This window comes from Dendrobium catenatum, unplaced genomic scaffold, assembly GCF_001605985.2.
Source record: "Dendrobium catenatum unplaced genomic scaffold, ASM160598v2 fragScaff_scaffold_783, whole genome shotgun sequence".
Taxonomy (NCBI): domain Eukaryota; kingdom Viridiplantae; phylum Streptophyta; class Magnoliopsida; order Asparagales; family Orchidaceae; genus Dendrobium; species Dendrobium catenatum.
In genome coordinates, this window is record NW_021319245.1 from 165411 (window position 1) to 185102 (window position 19692).

General features: G+C 31.8%; 1 protein-coding gene across 1 annotated transcript; it reads left to right on the forward strand.

The window, feature by feature from the left end:
• The first annotated feature begins 4566 nt into the window (after nucleotides 1-4566).
• Nucleotides 4567-19122, forward strand: LOC110105934 (kinesin-like protein KIN-13B). The gene is made up of 12 exons (XM_020835628.2): nucleotides 4567-4898; nucleotides 4989-5183; nucleotides 5312-5506; nucleotides 5780-5887; nucleotides 7246-7323; nucleotides 7401-7482; nucleotides 16724-16883; nucleotides 16975-17313; nucleotides 17523-17741; nucleotides 17825-18332; nucleotides 18402-18467; nucleotides 18666-19122. The coding sequence occupies exons 1-12, from the start codon at nucleotides 4728-4730 to the stop codon at nucleotides 18843-18845; spliced, it is 2301 nt and encodes a 766-aa protein (XP_020691287.1). The 5' UTR covers nucleotides 4567-4727; the 3' UTR covers nucleotides 18846-19122.
• Nucleotides 19123-19692: the final 570 nt, after the last annotated feature.

Sequence of the window (19692 nt, forward strand, 5' to 3'; positions counted from 1 at the left end):
TGCTCCATATGTATTCGCCTGATCATGTCAACCAAGGTAACTACTATCACATTTCTTGTACTCAAATCCATTAATTGACTTATTATAACATGTTGTCTGTGTTGTAAGAATTTTTATTTCAATTGAAAAAGTCATTTTTTAACCACTTAGACTGAAAGATAATAAATATGAGTGAACTTGTGGGAAAATAATGAATAGTTCATCCTATATGTAATAGCTTATATTTTGACATACAATAGTTAAATAATATTTTATGAGTCAATATAAATCTAATTTTCATATTGTTTTAACTGTATCATAGATATTTTTGCGCTCTAATCATTTTTTTTCTAATTTTATGGGTAGTGTATATATGAAAACAAGAAGGTTGTTATTTATTTGTAATTCCTTAAGAAATTAACATATATCGGTACAAGTAGGTTTTTAGGACCGTTTGGTATCCGTTTTACAAAATGATTTTACCATAACCTTCTACACATATTGTGTTATTTTATGATTTTTTTATCCCCATATTTGAAGATATAAAAAATTTGTATGAATTTTATGCTTAAAACTAAATAATTGGCATAATTACCGCTATGTCCTTAGCTTATTTTATTAGAAATATATTACTCACTTTACAGAACTTATCATATTTTCCTTTAATTTATTTTTTCTCAAGCTAAAGAAGGAGAAGAGGAAAAATAAGAAGAGAGAGAGAGAGAGAGAGAGAGAGAGAGAGAGAGAGAGGCGAGGGTTTATAGATCTTAGAGCCATTTTTTACCGATCAATTTAATTCAGAAATTTGCTCGCCTCAATGTAGGATATCATTACCCTACATCTAATCTCGGTGATTTTACTTATGTTTGGTTTTCTTAATTTTAATTTGATCAAAACTTACGAAAGTTGTGATATCTCAATTTTTAGTAAACTTCCATTTTATATTTTTTAATATGTTTTAATTTTAATTATTCTGCACGTATTAATATTGAAATATTGAATTTCACTAAATATATTGATAGTAGTGTATTTTTGAAGTTAATGAATAGTGTATAGAATTTCCTATATTTTATATAATATTACATTTCATACATGATATTGACTTGTTTAAAAAAAATGGTATGATTGATATATGATAAATATGACATTTTTTATGTAAGTAATGAATATTAGTTGTGAACGACATAATTAATATGGATTGTCTATTAAAATAATAATACTCTATATAGGATGGTAGTCCAACAAACTTTTCTAAAAATAAATATTGGTGGTATAATCCTAGATGTTAGTATATAACTAATTGACTGATTATGCCGATGAGTAGTGAGTGATGAATCTTTATTGATTTGTTGAAAGCCATATGTTAAAGAAAATCATTAATATAAATAATTAAAAGATATGATTGGCAAATAATTATGGATTGATATGTCCGATGAATGATATATTGAAGAATAAAAACATCACTTTAAAATGAGATGTTTTGTCTTGTTATTCATAATTATATAAATGTTTATATTTACATGATTATATATATAAGACTGATAGAAGCATTGAGATTGATATAGTATGACATAACATATGATATATATATTGTTAAACATTGATAATTGTACAAGTATAATGTATTAATAAATATATTGACATGTCATACTGATATGATATACTGACAGATAGGTATACATGATATACTGATTGATAGATGCATATAATAGAGTCATCGAGATGAATATAACTGATAGATGAATATAACTGATAGATAATCAATATTTATTAAAATTTCAACACTTGTTATAAATTTATAGACTTTTTTTACCAGTTTTCTTATAGATTGATAGACACATTTTCTTAGTGAGATACTTTTATTTTATTGATCATATTAATTTTTATATGGATTGTTATTAATTGCATAGATTATTTATCATTCATATTGATAGTTTATTTATTGATATTGAATAGAATTTGAGCATACATATTGATTCTTTTGCCTTACATTGAATGTAGTAATAGGATTTTGGTAACCAACTGGACATTGTAAGCTCATTATATCATTTCTATTAATTTTTTGTCTAGAAAAAGGTAAAAAATTCTCTCAAGTGAGGTGATCTGTATTTTCAGTTTTCTTTTATTTGTGTATTTTGTTCTATTTTTTGTAATCAATTAAGAGCATTAAAAACGATATATTTATATTGTTAAATTCTCTTATCTATTTTACATTGCATTTTGAATGAATGAATATAAAAACATTTTGATTTATATAATTTATAGTTGCTTTTGTTGAATTTATTTAAAATAATGAATATTTAGTGACTCTAACAAATTAATTAAAAGATAAAAAATAGATAATTTTTTTCAAATTTAGATATTGAGGCATTACACTATATACTTGTATATGCTTATGTAAGCGTTTCACAAGTGCCTTTTAGGTTTCAATAAGGGAAATCATCCAAAGCAGTTACATCACCTATTTAATTATGGCACTCACAAGCAAGAGACGTGCTTCATCCAAATCAACTAAATTAAGGAATCATCCTAGGCATGCATATTAGGGAACTCGAATAGATTATTCCAAATACGAGAGGAACTCTTCTCGATATAGGTCAGCCTCCCAATGCCACTCACCATCGATACAATCATGATGTTTTCATTAACATCATCCAATTCAATTATAGAACGTGCACACTTTTGGGGTATATAACTACGGCCCCGCAAACTAGGACAATTCTTAGCTCATAGTTATCATCACGTCAAGATACTTGCCTTTGTGCTCAGAGGCCGAAGGAGAGCCCTAGGGACTCGCCTCCCTAACCAAAGGACTCGTTCACACAAATGCATCATGCATGGTTTTTTCTTAAAGACTCCTCTAAGGAACTCATCATGGAACCAAGGCTATACAAAAGCACTTATTAGCTCGTGGCACATGTTATGTATAGTTTGTAATGGGTCATAATTAATATTGTACTTTTATTTTTTATTATGTATTATGTGTAGCCTTCCTAGTAATCTTCTAAGCCCTATAAATAAAGGGAGAGGAAGCTCATTTGGGATATTTTGTTACTTCCGAATACTTGGACATGTTTAGAATCTCTTGTTATTTTTTTATTATACATTGCACTCTAATTTCTTTCCCTCACTCTCCTTACTCGCCAAAGTCTCTTTAAGTTCTCAAGTTCTTATCTAGAATATTACTTGTTAGTAAAGGCAGGTGTTATCCATGAATAAATTCAGATCAACACATTCATATTTGCATCAATTTTGATTTAGTGCAAGCATTTACAATTGGCCATACCAAGTTTTGAAGCTTATGACCCTCATTACAATAAAAGAACTTCATGTTCTTCCATAGGTGGCGTAAGCAAGCCTATGCTTTGTATCTGGAGAAACAATTTTGACAGCCTAGTCAAAACCTTATCTATATTTGAACCAAAAGACTAGCGATGTAATTTAGATCTAAGTGACTCAACTAGGTTCATATACTTTCTTTGATTTAGATTCAATAAGTCAAAATCTACGGTAAAGAGGCCATTATTATCAACTAAAGAGTTTGTAGAGAGTGAGACACCTAAATAAATTTATTTCAATTGGCAATTATCAATACCAATTAAATGTCTACAACTAATTATAAATCCATCAATGGAAACCTTGAAGCTGATGAAAAACCTTTTTAAATGAAAAAAACATGTTCTCATTAGTCAGTGTATTATGGGTACTATGATTTATATTAAGAATTTTTCACTATGAGTAGTGAAACTCACTTATAGTTATCATCTATGAACTAAATATGCCATCTAAGGCTTACCCTCTTGAATGCAACAACTTCATATATATAGTAATGGAAGAAAGTACTTATTCTCCAAGTTATTATTAATTATTTTAATGGAATGTTATGATGTTTTTCACAAACTCAACTATTAAAATTTTGTATTGAGATTGCCATTTAATTCAACATTTGAGACAAAGGGCCTTAACCTTCAATGAAGTGTTATGATGAGCTCAATCTAGGAATTAAATCCATTCTTTTGAAATTTAAAATCAAGATGAAACAAACAATGATACGTACAAGCGAACAATATAACTACATGTCAGGGGTAGAGAGAGAGATAGAGAGAGAGAGAGAGGTTCTTGAGGATGATTCAGCATGAGATATTAAATATAAGAGCAAATGATTTTATAATGAAGGTCTATTTTTAAAGTATTTGAGAGATTTTAGTTGTGATATATAATAAATATCAAGTTTAAAATGTTAGATTTATAAATAATAAAATTTAAAGTGTTATAGATATAATTTTTTTTTTGTTTGGAATGAAGAGATATGTGATATGACATGATCAATCTATTTAAAAGAGCACAACATTATTTAGTTTTTTCATAAGCTTGGTGCAAAATAAGCCGTTTATTACCCACAAATCTCAAAATGATCCGAAAGCCTTAAAGCCGTTATATTTTATGTTATGATGCAAGCCACATTGCATGGGATGTAACCCCCTCTCCGCCCGGCCTGCTATTTCAAAGTTTTGAATCTCCGGAGACGTAAATAATTAATTAATAAAAAAACAAAACCGTATATTTTTTTCGTCGGCATTTGTCACCTGTAAGCATTGTCATTGCTTTTTACTAACAGACCTCTCAAAGTAGCTCAAGTAGATCTCCCATTCGACCCTTTCTCTCTCTGCCTTCCGTCGCCTCCGTTGGTCGCCGGCGACTCCCCTCGACTGAAATCGAACCTCCAAAGAGACCAGAAAGAGCAAAGGATGAACGCGGCGGCAGCGGTGGGAGGAAGGCAGATGCAGCGATCGGGCCATCAGCACCAACGGCAGTACTCCCCCGACCAGTTCCTCGTCGATTCTTTCTCTTCAGGCGGAGGTGGCGGCGGGAAATGGATACAGAGCCTCTCGTCTTCCGGCTTCTCTTCTTCGCAACAGGTTGGTGTGTTCGATCTTACGTTAATGGTTAGGTAGGCAGTAGTTATTTACTGTTGGTGGATTTTTAGATCGGATGGGGTTTTGGTCTAGGTGGAGTACTCGAGGATGTTGCGGAGCGCACAGAGGGGAATTAGCGGCGAGTTCATGCTACCCGTGGATACCTCGACGCCGCCATTGAGCTCGAGGTCGTCCAGCCAGAAGAAGACCGGCGATGATGTCTCGCCGAGCGAACTCAGTCCTGGGATTTTGGATCTCCATTCGATCGACACTGAGCTGCTTACAGATGTAAGAGTTCTCTTCTTAGTTATTAACATATTTCTGTTTGGAGGATGATACATTTATCTGGTAGACTCGGCTTTCCATTGGAATTTAATGATGTTTCCTGATTATTTGAATTACTGTTGGTGTGGAAGATTCCGGCTACTGGATTCTATGATGGTGCGACGTCATTTGTGTATTCGCGAGAGCGTGGCTTTGATGAGTCGGAGTCTAACATTTATTCTAACAAGCATTTTGGGAAGGCTCCTCCTATGCCAGAAAATATTCTCGCGAAGGGTTTTGCGTTAGACAAGGACAAGCCGGGTTCTGTTGCCAAGATTAAAGTAGTGGTACGTTTTTAGGATATGCTGATCTCTACTCTTAAATCTTTGCCATACTTTTTAATGACTATTTATATAATTGGATAGGCACCGGCAATTTATTCCTTAGCTTTCCATCATTTTGCCTTCACTTGCATTTGTATTTTTGGTGGACGATGTTAACAAGGTTCTTCCATCGAGATTGACAGACCAAAAAACTGACATCTCATTTTCATGCATCAGCTAGATGATGTCTTGTTACATTTTCTCAGTTAGAAAGGAATTTGGTGCTATCTGATGCAGGTGCGGAAACGACCCCTTAATAAGAAGGAAATATCAAGGAAAGAGGAGGACATCATCGCAATTGAACAGCACACCAACTCTCTTACAGTTCATGAGACCAAACTGAAGGTAATTCAACTAGTTTATTCTTGGTTTGCTCGAACTTTGGCATTGGATATCCCAAGAATTAAGTTGTTTGACATTCATTAGTATCTTTGTTAAAAATCCGTTCATGCTACATTGCTACAAACGTTTATGCACTTTGCTTTTGTTCACCTAAATGCTATAATGTATAGATGATTTATAATGATGCGTGCATTGCAATGTACACATGATCAAAGCTTAAACCAATATGGGTTAAATGAGTTTCATCCCTTCTCTTTGCCATGTACAAATGTCTTGGTGTGCAAAATCTAAGGAATTGGAGAGGGCACCTTTTTCTTTGGTTAGAAAAAGGAAATTTCTTTCTAGGGGTAGAATTAACTTACTTCATGTATAGGCAACATTTGCATGAACAAAGGATAAGTTAAATGAACCATTGAAAAATTTTAAAGTCTTGTAGAATTCTTCTTAAAAAGTTCACTCGCATTATCATCATCATCATCATCATTATCAAGAACAACAGTAGCCATGTCCTAACTATCTAGTTTGATTTTATAAATTTTATTTGCCATTTGTTTCTAATTAATGCGGCATGAGGTTTTATTATTCTTTGTAAATCATTTTGAATATCTATTAGCGGTACATTAGGTTTATCAAAAAAATTTCTTAGTTCTTTGACGTGTTTTTTATTTATCTGTCTAATGGTGTATCCTCTTGAATGTGTACATCCAAATCACTTGCAATATATTAATTTAGCAATTTCTCTAGTGTAATTTTTATTTAATTTATCCTTCTTAATCTTGTCTTACATTTATCTTAACACTACTTGCTACTACTTGCTATTTTTTTAATGTTTAACATGCTTGATACATTACTTGCAAGGTGCAGCTTATTTTCATGGTAAGTCTTTTTTCACCTATGATTGTGCAGTAGCACTTGTGCTGAGTTAAGTTGCGTTAAATTGTTTAGTTGTTGTGAGATTTGGTGATTGATTTCTTCGAACGCAGACCATGCTTTGATTTTCTTTGAAACAGTGGTGAATATACAGTCTTAATGCACAAGTGATTGATTAGACTGCATGGATGTTGTTTGTAACCTAATTAACCTGGGAAGAAAAGCTACCCTAGCTAAAATTTTTCTCCCTTGTTGAATATCTAAATTCAGGAAGAAAATGTTCACACACAATATTGAGACATATAAAGAACCAAATTGTTTACCGAGAAATTTTTATTAAGTAAAAGCCTTCAAATTATTGCTAGTAGTTGATAGATTATCACAAAAACACCAAATAGATAGAAATCCCTATTCCCAAATTGATTTATGATTTCACTAACAAGTAACAATTTATATTGATTGTCTATGTTTATTGGGATTTATGGATGTAGGTAGACCTCACAGAATATGTTGAGAAGCATGAATTTGTGTTTGATGCTGTACTCGATGAGGATGTCTCAAATGATGAAGTAAGCTATAATAAAGTTCAGTGTTAATTAGTTATAGATGTTATATCTATAGGTCCTTCTAAACTTGTATGCTCTAGGTATATCGCGAGACAGTGGAGCCAATAATCCCAGCTATCTTTCAGCGCACAAAGGCAACTTGTTTTGCTTATGGACAAACAGGTATGTACTTATGTTTGAGATTTTATAATATTTTTGTTTTTATTTTCTTTACAAATTTACGACACCAGAATTTTCTATCTTATTTTGCGCTCAATTCTTAGGCGCAAGCTTAGAAAATATTTGCCAAACGACAGATAGCTTTTTAATAATTTGCTATGTGGCCATTTGATTAAGTGCTTGCTTGCTTGAGTATTTGATAAACACGATTACGATTTTTTTCATGGTTCCCATGGGTCCCATCCACTGAGTTATATGGTAGGTTTTGTAGAGGCTGCTTTTCTCACTTTATTTTTGTATCACTTTAGAGTTTAGACGGCATGGGCTACATTTCATCTCACATGCATGTTTTAACTATAGATTGTCAAAGTCTAATGGTTGTTTGATTGTTGAATGGAATGTGAAAGGATAGAAGCAAATATGGTGTTTTCTAAGCATACTCAATTTTTCTTAAACAATTTGGTTGTCAATGATTCAGCCGCATCAACTATATGACACACAAAAGTTTGTACTTGTTTTTAAGCAATCGGTTCAGGTTGGTACCTTGTTATGACTGTTTGATATAATCTTTGTAATGATAATGTATTGTGTGGTTTGATCATAAAAAATCCATTGCTTACCCATACTCTCCTCCTTCATAACTAATGGAGAGAAAGCAGGAGCAATCAGAAATTAAGTAATTCTGTCTTCAAGTTAATATTGGGAACCATTGGTTCCTACACACCAGAGATGGCATTAAAAATCCATCATGTTAAAGAACAATTTACTCACAAGTGGACTTTGAAACTTCTTGCAAAGCTTTTAGATACTCCAATGAAGTTATAAAAAAATTTATGGGCTCTGAAAATGCTAATGAGCTGAAGGGATGATCCCTCCCTATGTACACTTTTAGAGTCTAAAACCAAATTCTTGGATGACATTTTTAAAAGGAAATAATTTTACTTTCTAAAGGTTTTTCTTATATAGAATTTGGCATTATCAATATTTATATTAGAAATATGAGATCGTAATTTCCTATGGGTCCAAGTCCGCTTCGTTAATTAAATCTAAAGTGTGATATTTGAGAATGCTCTCATTTAAGGATGTCACTCTGCGAATTGCTTGGTAGAATTTAGGTTTATATTGATAGTAGAGTATGAATGGAGATGGGTGGTATACTCGATTGAGAGTTCATGATTATGTAATCTCATATTGACTTGATTGATCCAATATATTAATGATATTGTTATGATTTATAACAAATTTCTCTCGATAAATTATTACATACCCTAATGGATCTTAATGGCTTCCAAATCTTGATGAATTGTTCTAGAGGTCCTCCGTACTCTTTGGTTACAATCCTATAGGGTTTGGAAGAAAATTAAATCAATAGTATTTTGACTATTTTCATAATTGGTTTGATTGGCTTTATTCTTAAGAAATTTATATTTTAATCAATAAAAGTTTTAAAAATATTAAATCCATAGGATTTTCACAAAGTCTCAATAATTCATAGAATAGAGGAAAGATCATTTCAAATGATAAAGCTTGGTTTCTTCATTTTATAAATTTTGAATTCTTAATAATTCAAATAATTTCAAATAAATTAAAATAATGTCAAAATGTTTTCAAAATTTTTATGAATTGATACTTGGGTTGTCCTTGAGCTCTAGAAAAATTTTCATAAAATTTGAAGCTCAAATGAATATAAAATGAGAATAACACAATCTTAGGTTTTATTAATGAAAAATTAATCACCTTGGAATTTTGAAAATTCACAAAGTTATAAAAATAAGAAAAATGAGAAATAAAAACTTATAACTTCACAAAAAATATAGAGAAGAGTAATAAAATCATTTCAGATTAATTTAGGTTTTGGAAGGTAGGATTCTTATTTTCTTTAAGTATAGGATAAATTTCAAATAATAAAAATAAATTTGATTTGAATATCTTTTAAATTAATGATGGAATGAACCTAAACACATGTTTAACCTATGGTTTCATTTTCATGGGATTTTGGGATTGAATGTTAAGCCACTTGAATTGTTAAAATTTAAATAATCCTTTGAAATTTAATAATTCATTAATAATTTCAATAAAAAATTGCCTTTCGCCAAAATTAAAAGCCCTAATTATTAAAAAAACATAAAATCGATTTTGTTCTTCCCTCCAAGATGTAGTGAGGTGTCACCTCACCCAAGATAAGGTGCACATCTTATTATATCTAACTAATCTTAGGACACATTGCATTATATTGTTCACCTTTAGGTGAATAGTGTTCATTCAGAGAGCCTTTATAACCATATTAAAGTATCAAATCCCTCATTTTAAAATTAAAATAAAATCCATAAATTGCTGACTGCTTGAATTCATGTCAACCCTGAATTTAAATTAAATCTCTTTAAAAAAAATATATTTCATTAATGAATCGTGTGACATCCATACAACTTAGCACACACTAGATGTGTAATAGGTACACCCTTAAACATCGTAGGGCTAGAATATAGACGGTTTTTTTTTTCTTTTTTGCATATGATGTGATGATTGGTGATAAACTATTGTGTGCACCTATACTTACATGTTATAATAAGCTCTGTGTGAATGAATGATATGTACATCCTTTTTGTTATAACTTTTATTTTGTAGGGGTAGTTATCTAATTTCAATCTTTTATAAATATACTTTAGAATAGAAAATGATGTAGAGCTACATGCATAGGCAAATGTATTAACTTTGAAAGTACACGCTTTGTGACAGAGCAATAACATTTATTGAACTCCCTATGGATTAAACAAGAGATTGAAAATCATAAAGCAATGATTAGGCTTAGGCAATTGATTACAAGATAAAATTTGGAGCACAAAAACAATCAAAGTAAATTCAACTTTGCTTAACGTGGGGTTTTCAAAAGAAATCCCTTGATTAATAACAAGACTAGTCACTATTAAGATCCCTCACACATACTCATTATAACAGCTAAGCAGAGAAGCTTTCATAACTTTTAATGATGCTACGATAGAGGAGAGGTTAGGAGGAAGGATTAGAAGAGAGTTCACCTTCGTCAAGTTTCTAATCTTGATGTGGAACTACGTCAAGCTCCTGAACTTGTGCTCCAATGTTCTTGAGGATTGGGGCGATGTTCATCTGTTGTTTGCCTTGGAGAAAACACTCCTTGTCGTCGTTGAAGGGTTGCAATACTCGAGGAGTTTGAAATGCAGTTGTTCAAGGGAGGAGGATCTACTTCTTCATCCTTTGGTGAAATATCAAGCATAAGAGAAGAAGTATATAGAGAAGGTGGGGTGGGGCTAAGTGGGCGGCCCAAGCTATGAGGGAAAAGGGGAAATTGATTTCAGATTTTGTGTGTTGATTGAGGGAGGGAAACCAACTCAAAATTCTGAAATTTAATTACAGCTTTAAAGGATGGAAGTGATTGGGAAATTTGAATTTGAATTTCCCAAAAAATAAAGAAGGAAGGGGAGGGAAGAGGGGCAATTAGATGGGGAATTGATGGATTGATTGGGGAGCTTTAATGGACCTCATAATTAGATGAGAGAGAGAGAGAGAGGAGGGGGGCGGCCAAGAGAGAAGGGGAGGGGCCCACATGATTTAATGAAGATTTGAGGGAATTAATGGACTTAAATGAGTTGCCAATCTAAGCCAATTTAAATTAAGAAAGAGAATTTAATACAATTATCTCTCTAATTTAAATTCAAATTTAAATGGCTTTGATTAGAGGAACTTTCCTAAAATAACTCATCTTATTTAAAGAAGGAATTTCAAATTCAAATTTGAATTAATTGACCTTCCAAATTTACAATGAGATAATTTAGGAAAGTAGTAAATGCTTGGATGAATTTGGATCCAAGTGGAGGATTGATGGGGCCGGCATCTTAGGGAAGGGAGGTGGGGCCGGCGGTTGGATGGGGGTCGGCCTAGGGTTTGGGGTGGAGTTTGGCCAAGGGAGGATGGGGAAAGGTGGGGGTCTGCCTAAGGTTTGGGTGGGGAATTTCGGCCAAGGGAAAAAAGAAAGGAGGATGGGGTGGCGTCTAAGAGAAAGAAGGAGAAGAAGTTGGTGGAGGAGATGGATCACGAGCCCGAATGCTTCTTGCAACTGACGGATAATACATTGCCTTCAGCTAGGGACTTCAACTCTCACAAAAACTCTCAAGCTCTCAAACACAATGCAAAATTTTATTCTAATAATAATCATCATCCTCCAAAGTGGAGAAGGGGGCTATAAATAACCAAAATACAATAACAACTCTAAAGACGAAAGTATCCCTTGGGGTCACATGAACCTACTCCCTCAAGTGAGGGTAAAAACGAAAAATTGCATAAATAAATCAAATACAAATAATAACTAAAAAATAAAGTGGTCCAATCATGACTGTAGATCTTCGGTCTCTTCTCTGATAAACTTTTCACGGTTGGATGTCCCCATCAGAAAAGCAATGTAAGGCCTGTGGGATTACTAATTGATGATCAAGGAAGGATGAACCTCATGGTAATGTTTTGAAGCTCAAGGCGGCAAGGCCAATATCAAATCCATTTCTTAGCTAATAAATTCATATGCATGACGTTGTGAGTATCATTTTAGAAACAATAGTCTAGCTCACTTACGGGCATACAATTAAAGAAAATTTGCATAAACTAGGGGGCGTTAATACTCATATGATTGATTCATTTTGTTTCAATGGCTAAGATTTAAGTCCTAAGTCCTTAATAAAGATAACCTACCCTATCTTGCATTTGCAAACAAACTTTGACGACATAATTTTAAAAATGATTAGGTGGTTTAGATATTTTCAACCATGATTATAAGTCCTGTGTTTTGAGCATATTTAGCCATTGGTGGGATTTCAAGTTATAAGTCCACATGCAAATGGTAGATTTAGGTTCAGGTTATTATCTTAGCGGTTGTTCTGAACTTAGATCTAGGATCAAAGGTTGATGTTCTTTATAGTTTTGTTATAAGTTTTCACTTCATGAGCCTTTTATTAATTTTGTTTTGATGAAATATAAGAATCACATTTTAAGTAAATTGGTCAATCAAAAGTCAAAACATAAGTTTAATATTTAAATTATTAAAGTCCAACATATAATAGTTTTGAGCATTTCTAAGCTTTTTCAATTCTAATTTCTTTTTTTTTCTTTGGCTTTCATATAAAAAAATTGTGCTAAGGTTCAGCCAATTCCACTTGAAATTTCAAGATCACTTCCTTCGTTAAACTTTGAAATCATGAAAATATTTGTCATTATTTTAATAAAAAATATTCTCAAGTGATAACCTCTCTTCAAATATAATTAATTATAAATGCTTGTCTTTATAGGGAATATTTAACCTAAAATAAAATACACTATTTGATTCTGACATATCAAGTATGTTAAGATCTCTAGGAATATTGATACTTTTTAAAAATTTAATTTTGTATGAGTCTATTCTAGAATAGTATTTCTATCATATGTGATGGTATATTATTCTTTATATCGTAATCAATTGCAAAGTGTTATTTTCAAATCCTTTGATAAAAATACCCATAGGTGCTTATGTTAGGGACTTACGATTATGATAGATTGATATAAGATTTATAGGCTTAGATGGGCCTTTATCGTACTTTCTCTTTGGATATGGCTTATGGTTTTCGGATGGTTGCGTGCTTTTTGGTGTTGTGGAAAAAGAGATATGGGATTTAAAATTGAGGATGATGTGGTTTCATATCTTTTTGAGTTTAACTTAAATTTATTTTGAATTGATCTTGTGTAAGTGTGTAACTATATCTACTAATGTAAGGATGAAGAGTTTATAAACAAATATTCTGAGGCTTGTAATTAGATTAATTTTGATTGAATGAAATTTCTCTTCTAGTTTTAATTTTTGTGTGCAAAGTTGGATTAGGGATTCCTTCGAGTGCAGTGTAAGTACAATTATTTAATGCGGGGAAAGTCATCTTCTTGTATTGGTATGAAACAAGAATTTCTTACACAGGTGAATTCTTTCCTTGACTTAATTTTTTTAAATTACGTAACTTGCCATGCACTTATTCGTGCTTTTTGATTTTCAGGAATTGGTTTATGGTGATTAAAGTGCATTTGTTTGTTGATTGCTGTTGGTTCAAATTTCTGGCTAGTTTCTTATAGTTTATTTGATCATTATATTATTGATTTAGTTTTAATTCTTATATTTATTGTTTGTATTTTAGGAAAGCAATTTTTTGGTTTTTTATTTAATGGTTTATAATATGCGAGTCCTTAAGTTGTTTTTCATTTTTACTTGCATCGCATCATAATAATTTTATTAGTATATCCTAACCTTAAATCATTCTGCATGAAATTGAAATCAAAGCTCATGGTTACACAATGTCTATTAAATATAGGACATATTAATTGGGCAAATTAAAAAATAATAAATTATTTAATTTAAATTGAATGAAGTAAGTTGTGTTATGAATACATTATTAGCTATCATGCGGTTTAAAATTATATTTAAATATTCGATTTAAGGTATGATCTTAGAAAATTTTTTAAGGTTTCAATGATGCCGAAGATTTATTTTTTGAACAATATGATTTGTTCAATTCTCAAAGAGTTGAACTTGTCAACTCAAAACTACTGAGATGTGTTCAATCATCTACAAAGTGTTGAAACTAAGCTGTTACGAACTGATATGAAATATAAAGATCAAATATTAATCATTGATGAATATTTTGATATATTGCATGATTAATTTAAAGATTATAAATAAAATAAATATGATTTATTTGAATATTATGCAGGTATCATAGGTCCTGTGGCGAAGCATTATTTGTCCTTAGGTTATTTTTTACTATTATTTATTTTATTAAAAGTCTTAAGTGAGAAATTAGGGTTAAACTAAGCCACATTAGTCAAAAATCTTACGTGTTATACATTGCTTTGAATATTTAGGAGTGTTATAATCAATCTTATTATATTATTACAATAGTGATTTCGTATATCTAAGGAAAAAGAAATTTCATCTTCTTTGAAATTTGCTAGATACACACCAATAGAGGAGGAATCATGTATAATTGAGTATTATCTGAAGCAAGAGGCTGTAGTATATAAATATTATTTTGAGAATATTTTAGATATAGAAAATGATTTATTTTGAATCTACATTTGATGACTTAAAATCAGAATCTACATATGAACTTGAACCTATAATTGATAAAAAATTATAACTGGAGCTTGAGAGCAAAAATGAGCATGATATCATAATTGAATTTGAATTTCTGATTAAAATTGAACCTATGTTTGAATATGAATTTGAGATAATTTTCTTTATTGTAGTTGATGAATCAATTGAGCAATTTGAAAATATAACTCTTGATAATTTATATGATGATATAATTTTTATGATGATGATCAAATTGATGTAGTCTTCATTTTTTGTTCTTGATTTAGTAATATGCAAATTTGTAGAATGAATCTTATGAGTAGAACTTAGAGGTTTCAATAATTCAGGGAATTTATTGATATCAAATGACTTAAAAGGAATATGAAATTTAAAACATCTATCTTGTCAATCGTAAAAGTGTGTAATTCATCACAAAAAATGCAGGTACAACAGGACTTTTAAAATTGTGTAGCATTGGAACTAATGCTTATAAATTAAAAATTCTAAAAGATTTTAGTATCAATCTAATTTGATCTTATTTCATGAATTTAGTTGCTAATTAAGTTCTTAGTTTTTTTTTTTTTTTTTTCATCTCTTCCTTTTGAATTTACATCCAAAACTTTGCCAAGACATTCTATTATTCTTGAAGCTAGTATGGATGATGAGATTATGTCCACTGTTGTTTGTAGATTATATATATATATTGTTCACTGGTGACTGGTGAGACGGAGCTGTTTATAATAACTCATGGATTACTTTGTTGGGATCACAAAATTTATGTTCTGATTTGCTCGATAAATATCTAAAGCTTAATTATTCAGAGTTGAATTTTTTGAGCCAGGCAGATTGATGTGGGATTATAACACTTTATTATTTTTGGGATTATAATTTTATAGGCACTATTTCTATGACTATATTCGGTGCTTATCTCTTGGGGCTTGTGGTTTGACTAAAATTTCGTAGATAGGAGTTACAGGTTTAGAGAAGCCTTGACTGTAACTTCTATATTGATAAAGCTTATAGGATTTCGGATGGTAGCATGCTTTTGATGTTACAGAAAAAGGGGATTTGTGATTTAAAATTGCTGCCGAAGTTGATTCTTATCTTTTTAAATTTACCTTAAACATAATTTAAGATGATAATCCGACAAATAGATGTTCTGAGACATAACTAGATTAATGTTGATTGAATTAAATTTCTCTTTTAATTTTTAATCTTGTGTGCATAATTAGATGTGTGATTCTTTTGACCCTGATATACGTGCAATTGCCTAATTTCGAATGAAGATATTTTGTATTTGCATGAGGGCTAAATTTTTTTACATTGATATATTCTTTCCTTTAACTAATTTTTCTATGTAACTAGTTATTGGCTTGCTAGTACTTTTTTACTTTGTTTGAATTTTTATGACTAAGAATCTATTTGTTCTCAAACTTTAATTGCTCGCTCATTTTACGTAGTTAAAATTTCTCGTTCATTTCTTCGTATTTAGTAAATTATTATATTGCCAATTGGAATCTAATTCTCGTATTTATTGTTTGAGTTTAAGGACGCGAGTTGGCTTATTTCTTGGTTTATAATATGAGAATTATTAAGTTCCTTTAAATGATTTATTTATATCACATAAGAATACTTGCTTTCCTTAATTCAAACACTTTTGTTGCAATGTCTCAAAATTTTGGATGAGAAAAGCGAAAAGTTGTATTAGGTAGTCGACAACCAACATAAAAATTATCGAATAATCATAATATGAACCATTTAATATAATAATATTTGCATTAGAGACCCTAAACTCTAAGCCGGCATCACTTGAAAGTTTTATTTTTTTGTTTCAGTTTAGTAAAAGGGAATTCATTCTCATGAGACCCACTCTTATGAATAATTGTAAACTGCAACTCTGTTAACATCTTTCTTTGACATTCATTTTTGGTGCATGCTAAGTCACATTTCTACAACTGGTAAAGTAGAGTTAGTTTTTATCTTTTTAATTTTCATTGGTAGGGCCAAATGTGATCTTAATATATACATTTAAAAAAGACCTGACCAGCAAAATTCTGACTCATTTCATCATTCCTTTAACCTACTAGATTTCTGTTAATAAATAAGATTATTATTATTTTTTTTTTTCAGGCAGCGGAAAGACTTACACAATGCAACCGCTGCCACTACGGGCTTCCCAAGATATTCTAAGATTAATGCACCATACATACCGGAACCAAGGATTTCTACTATTCGTTAGTTTCTTTGAGATTTATGGTGGGAAGCTTTTTGATCTGCTAAATGATAGAAGGTGTGCCTGTAAGAAATTTATTTGTAGAGGGTATTCTCTTTTTTTTTTTTGCTTGTTCTTTTTGTTGACTACACATCCTTTACCACCTTAGAAAGCTTTGCATGAGAGAGGATGGTAAACAGAAAGTCTGCATAGTGGGTTTGCAAGAATATCGAGTATCAAATGTTGAGACCATCAAGGAGCTTATTGAGAAGGGAAATGCAACCAGGAGTACTGGTACAACTGGTGCCAATGAGGAGTCCTCAAGATCTCATGCCATACTTCAGCTCGTTATCAAGAAGTCAGTAGAAACTAATGAATCGAAACATTTCAAGAGGTTAGCGGACAACAACGAATCAAAACCAGCTCGAGTCATCGGCAAGATGTCATTCATAGACCTAGCTGGCAGTGAACGTGGTGCAGACACCACTGATAATGATAAACAGACCAGGTAATTTTTGAAGATTAGTCATTCTTTTAAGCCATGAAGGGTTTGTTTGGGATGGCTTCCATACTGCTTCCAAAAACAACTTTTTAGTTTAAAAATTAAAATTTTTTACTAAAAAATTGTTTTAAAAAGCAGTAAGAAAGCCGTTCCAAATGAAACCGAAAACCATAAACCATAAGCACTTCTGAATGAAATTCGAACTTGTGATGCAGAATAGAAGGCGCTGAGATCAACAAAAGTTTGCTTGCCTTGAAAGAATGCATTAGAGCTCTTGACAATGACCAAGTTCATATACCTTTTAGAGGGAGTAAATTGACTGAAGTGTTGAGAGATTCCTTCATAGGAGACTCACGCACAGTTATGATTTCATGTTTTTCTCCAAGTTCTGGATCATGCGAACACACACTTAACACATTGAGATATGCTGATAGGTGATGCTTCATTACTTTCATGCCTGAGTTTCCTCATTTTGTTTTCTTTAAATTTTAAGAGAGTAGATGTACGATTTTTGCAGAGTGAAGAGCTTAACTAAAAGTAGCAATCCCAAGAAGGAAATTTCAAATCTAAGAGAGTCAACTGTTGTGCCCTTATCTTCAGTTTTGCCTAATTATTCTGCTCCTGAAACCAGCAACAGTGAAGTTATTATTAATGAAACAAATAAGTATGTGTCTTCCAAGCATGCTGTGAAGGAAGCATCTCCACCTGCTAGAGAGGACTTAAGACTAGTATCATCTTACTCCAATCACTCTTCTAATCAAAGTAGAGGTTCCAGTACTCCTGAGGAGTATGATACCACTGAGCAAAGCAAATGGTCCTCGAGGAAGACAGAGTCATATTCAGCAGCAAGCTTTGAGGATAAGACTCAAAGAGTCACTACCACACAAACAAAGCGAACCGATATGTTCGATATAAATGCGGAGAAGACGAAGAGAGTGACAAATTTGCAGACAAAGCGAACCGATATTTACGACGTCGATGTAAATAACTTGAATTCAGATGATGACTTGAATGATCTTTTAAAGGTACAGTTCGCATCCCACCTTTTGAATTTCATTCTGAAATGACAATTTAAAAAATGGCTATAATTGCAGGAAGAGGAAGATCTGGTAACTGCTCATAGAAGACAAGTTGAGGAGACGATAAACATTGTTAGGGAGGTGAGTATATATATTTAGGCTTCGTTTGGGACGGCTTTCTTATTGCTTTTTAAAGCAGTTTTTTAGTACAAAAATAAAAAAAATTGTATTAAAAAGCTGCTTGAAGAAGCAGTAAGAAAACTGTCTCAAACGAAGTCTTTATCTTGCTCTAAGATGACTATAGGTATACATGTTTCTGCTCACTTGTGTTTGATGCAGGAAATGAAATTACTGGAAGAAGTTGATCAACCGGGTAATCAGCTAGATGAATACATTACAAAATTAAATGCTATTCTATCGCAAAAGGCAGCCGGAATAGTGAGTTTGCAGACAAGATTGGCTAATTTTCAAAGGCTTTTGACAGAACAAAATGTCTTGGTTTCCTCATTGGGTCCTTGAGCAGCTTGTGCTGCTGGTAAGGCCTTTTATGCCCTACAAAGTAAGCTTTGGTTGCTCTGTTATTAGGATTGTGGCCTCTTATTTTCCAGTTGAGATTTTTGTCAATTTTTTCATCCCCTTTTTTATGTGTTATTGTAGCAGTGGCATTGTTTGAGTATGCTGATGATGATATTGTAAAGCTATTTGAATAACGATTTACAAGTTAAGATCTGAAAGACAAGATTTTGTTGAGCATTGCTGATGTTTAATTTTATTTATAATGGCTTTGGTTGGTTCATAAGAGAATATTGATATTCCATTGTTTTTTCAAAAATATGTTCAGAAAAGAAACTGCCACTGCAGCTTTTGTGGATTGGGAGAAATGTAGAATGAGGATGTTATGGTCACTTTAAATTTCATTAAAACTTAGCCAGTTTTACTATTTGGATTCCTGTAATAGTGGTGATAACAAATTATAGAAAGATGGTGCCTTTGCTAATATCAATCCCTTGGGGTGTAAATGAGCCAAGTTGGCTCGAATTCGACTTGTTAAAGAGCTCGCGAGTCTAGCTTATCGAGTGACGAGTGTAAGCATAAAAGTCGAGCTCGAGTTCGAATTTGACATATGGCTTGCTGCTTGCGAGTTCACTCATTTTTAAAAATAAAATTTAAAATATTATTTTCAGCATTTAAAAAACTAAAAGAAAGATTATGTCATTTCTTAAATTAAATGCATTTGTTAATTTAAACAAAATTGTTAAGGTTGCCCACAGTCATTTTCTACATTAAAAGATGAAGAGACTTTGTTTTGTTTTTAATGATATTAAAAGAGTTGCACGCCTATGCTTTTCAAAAAATTATTATGTAC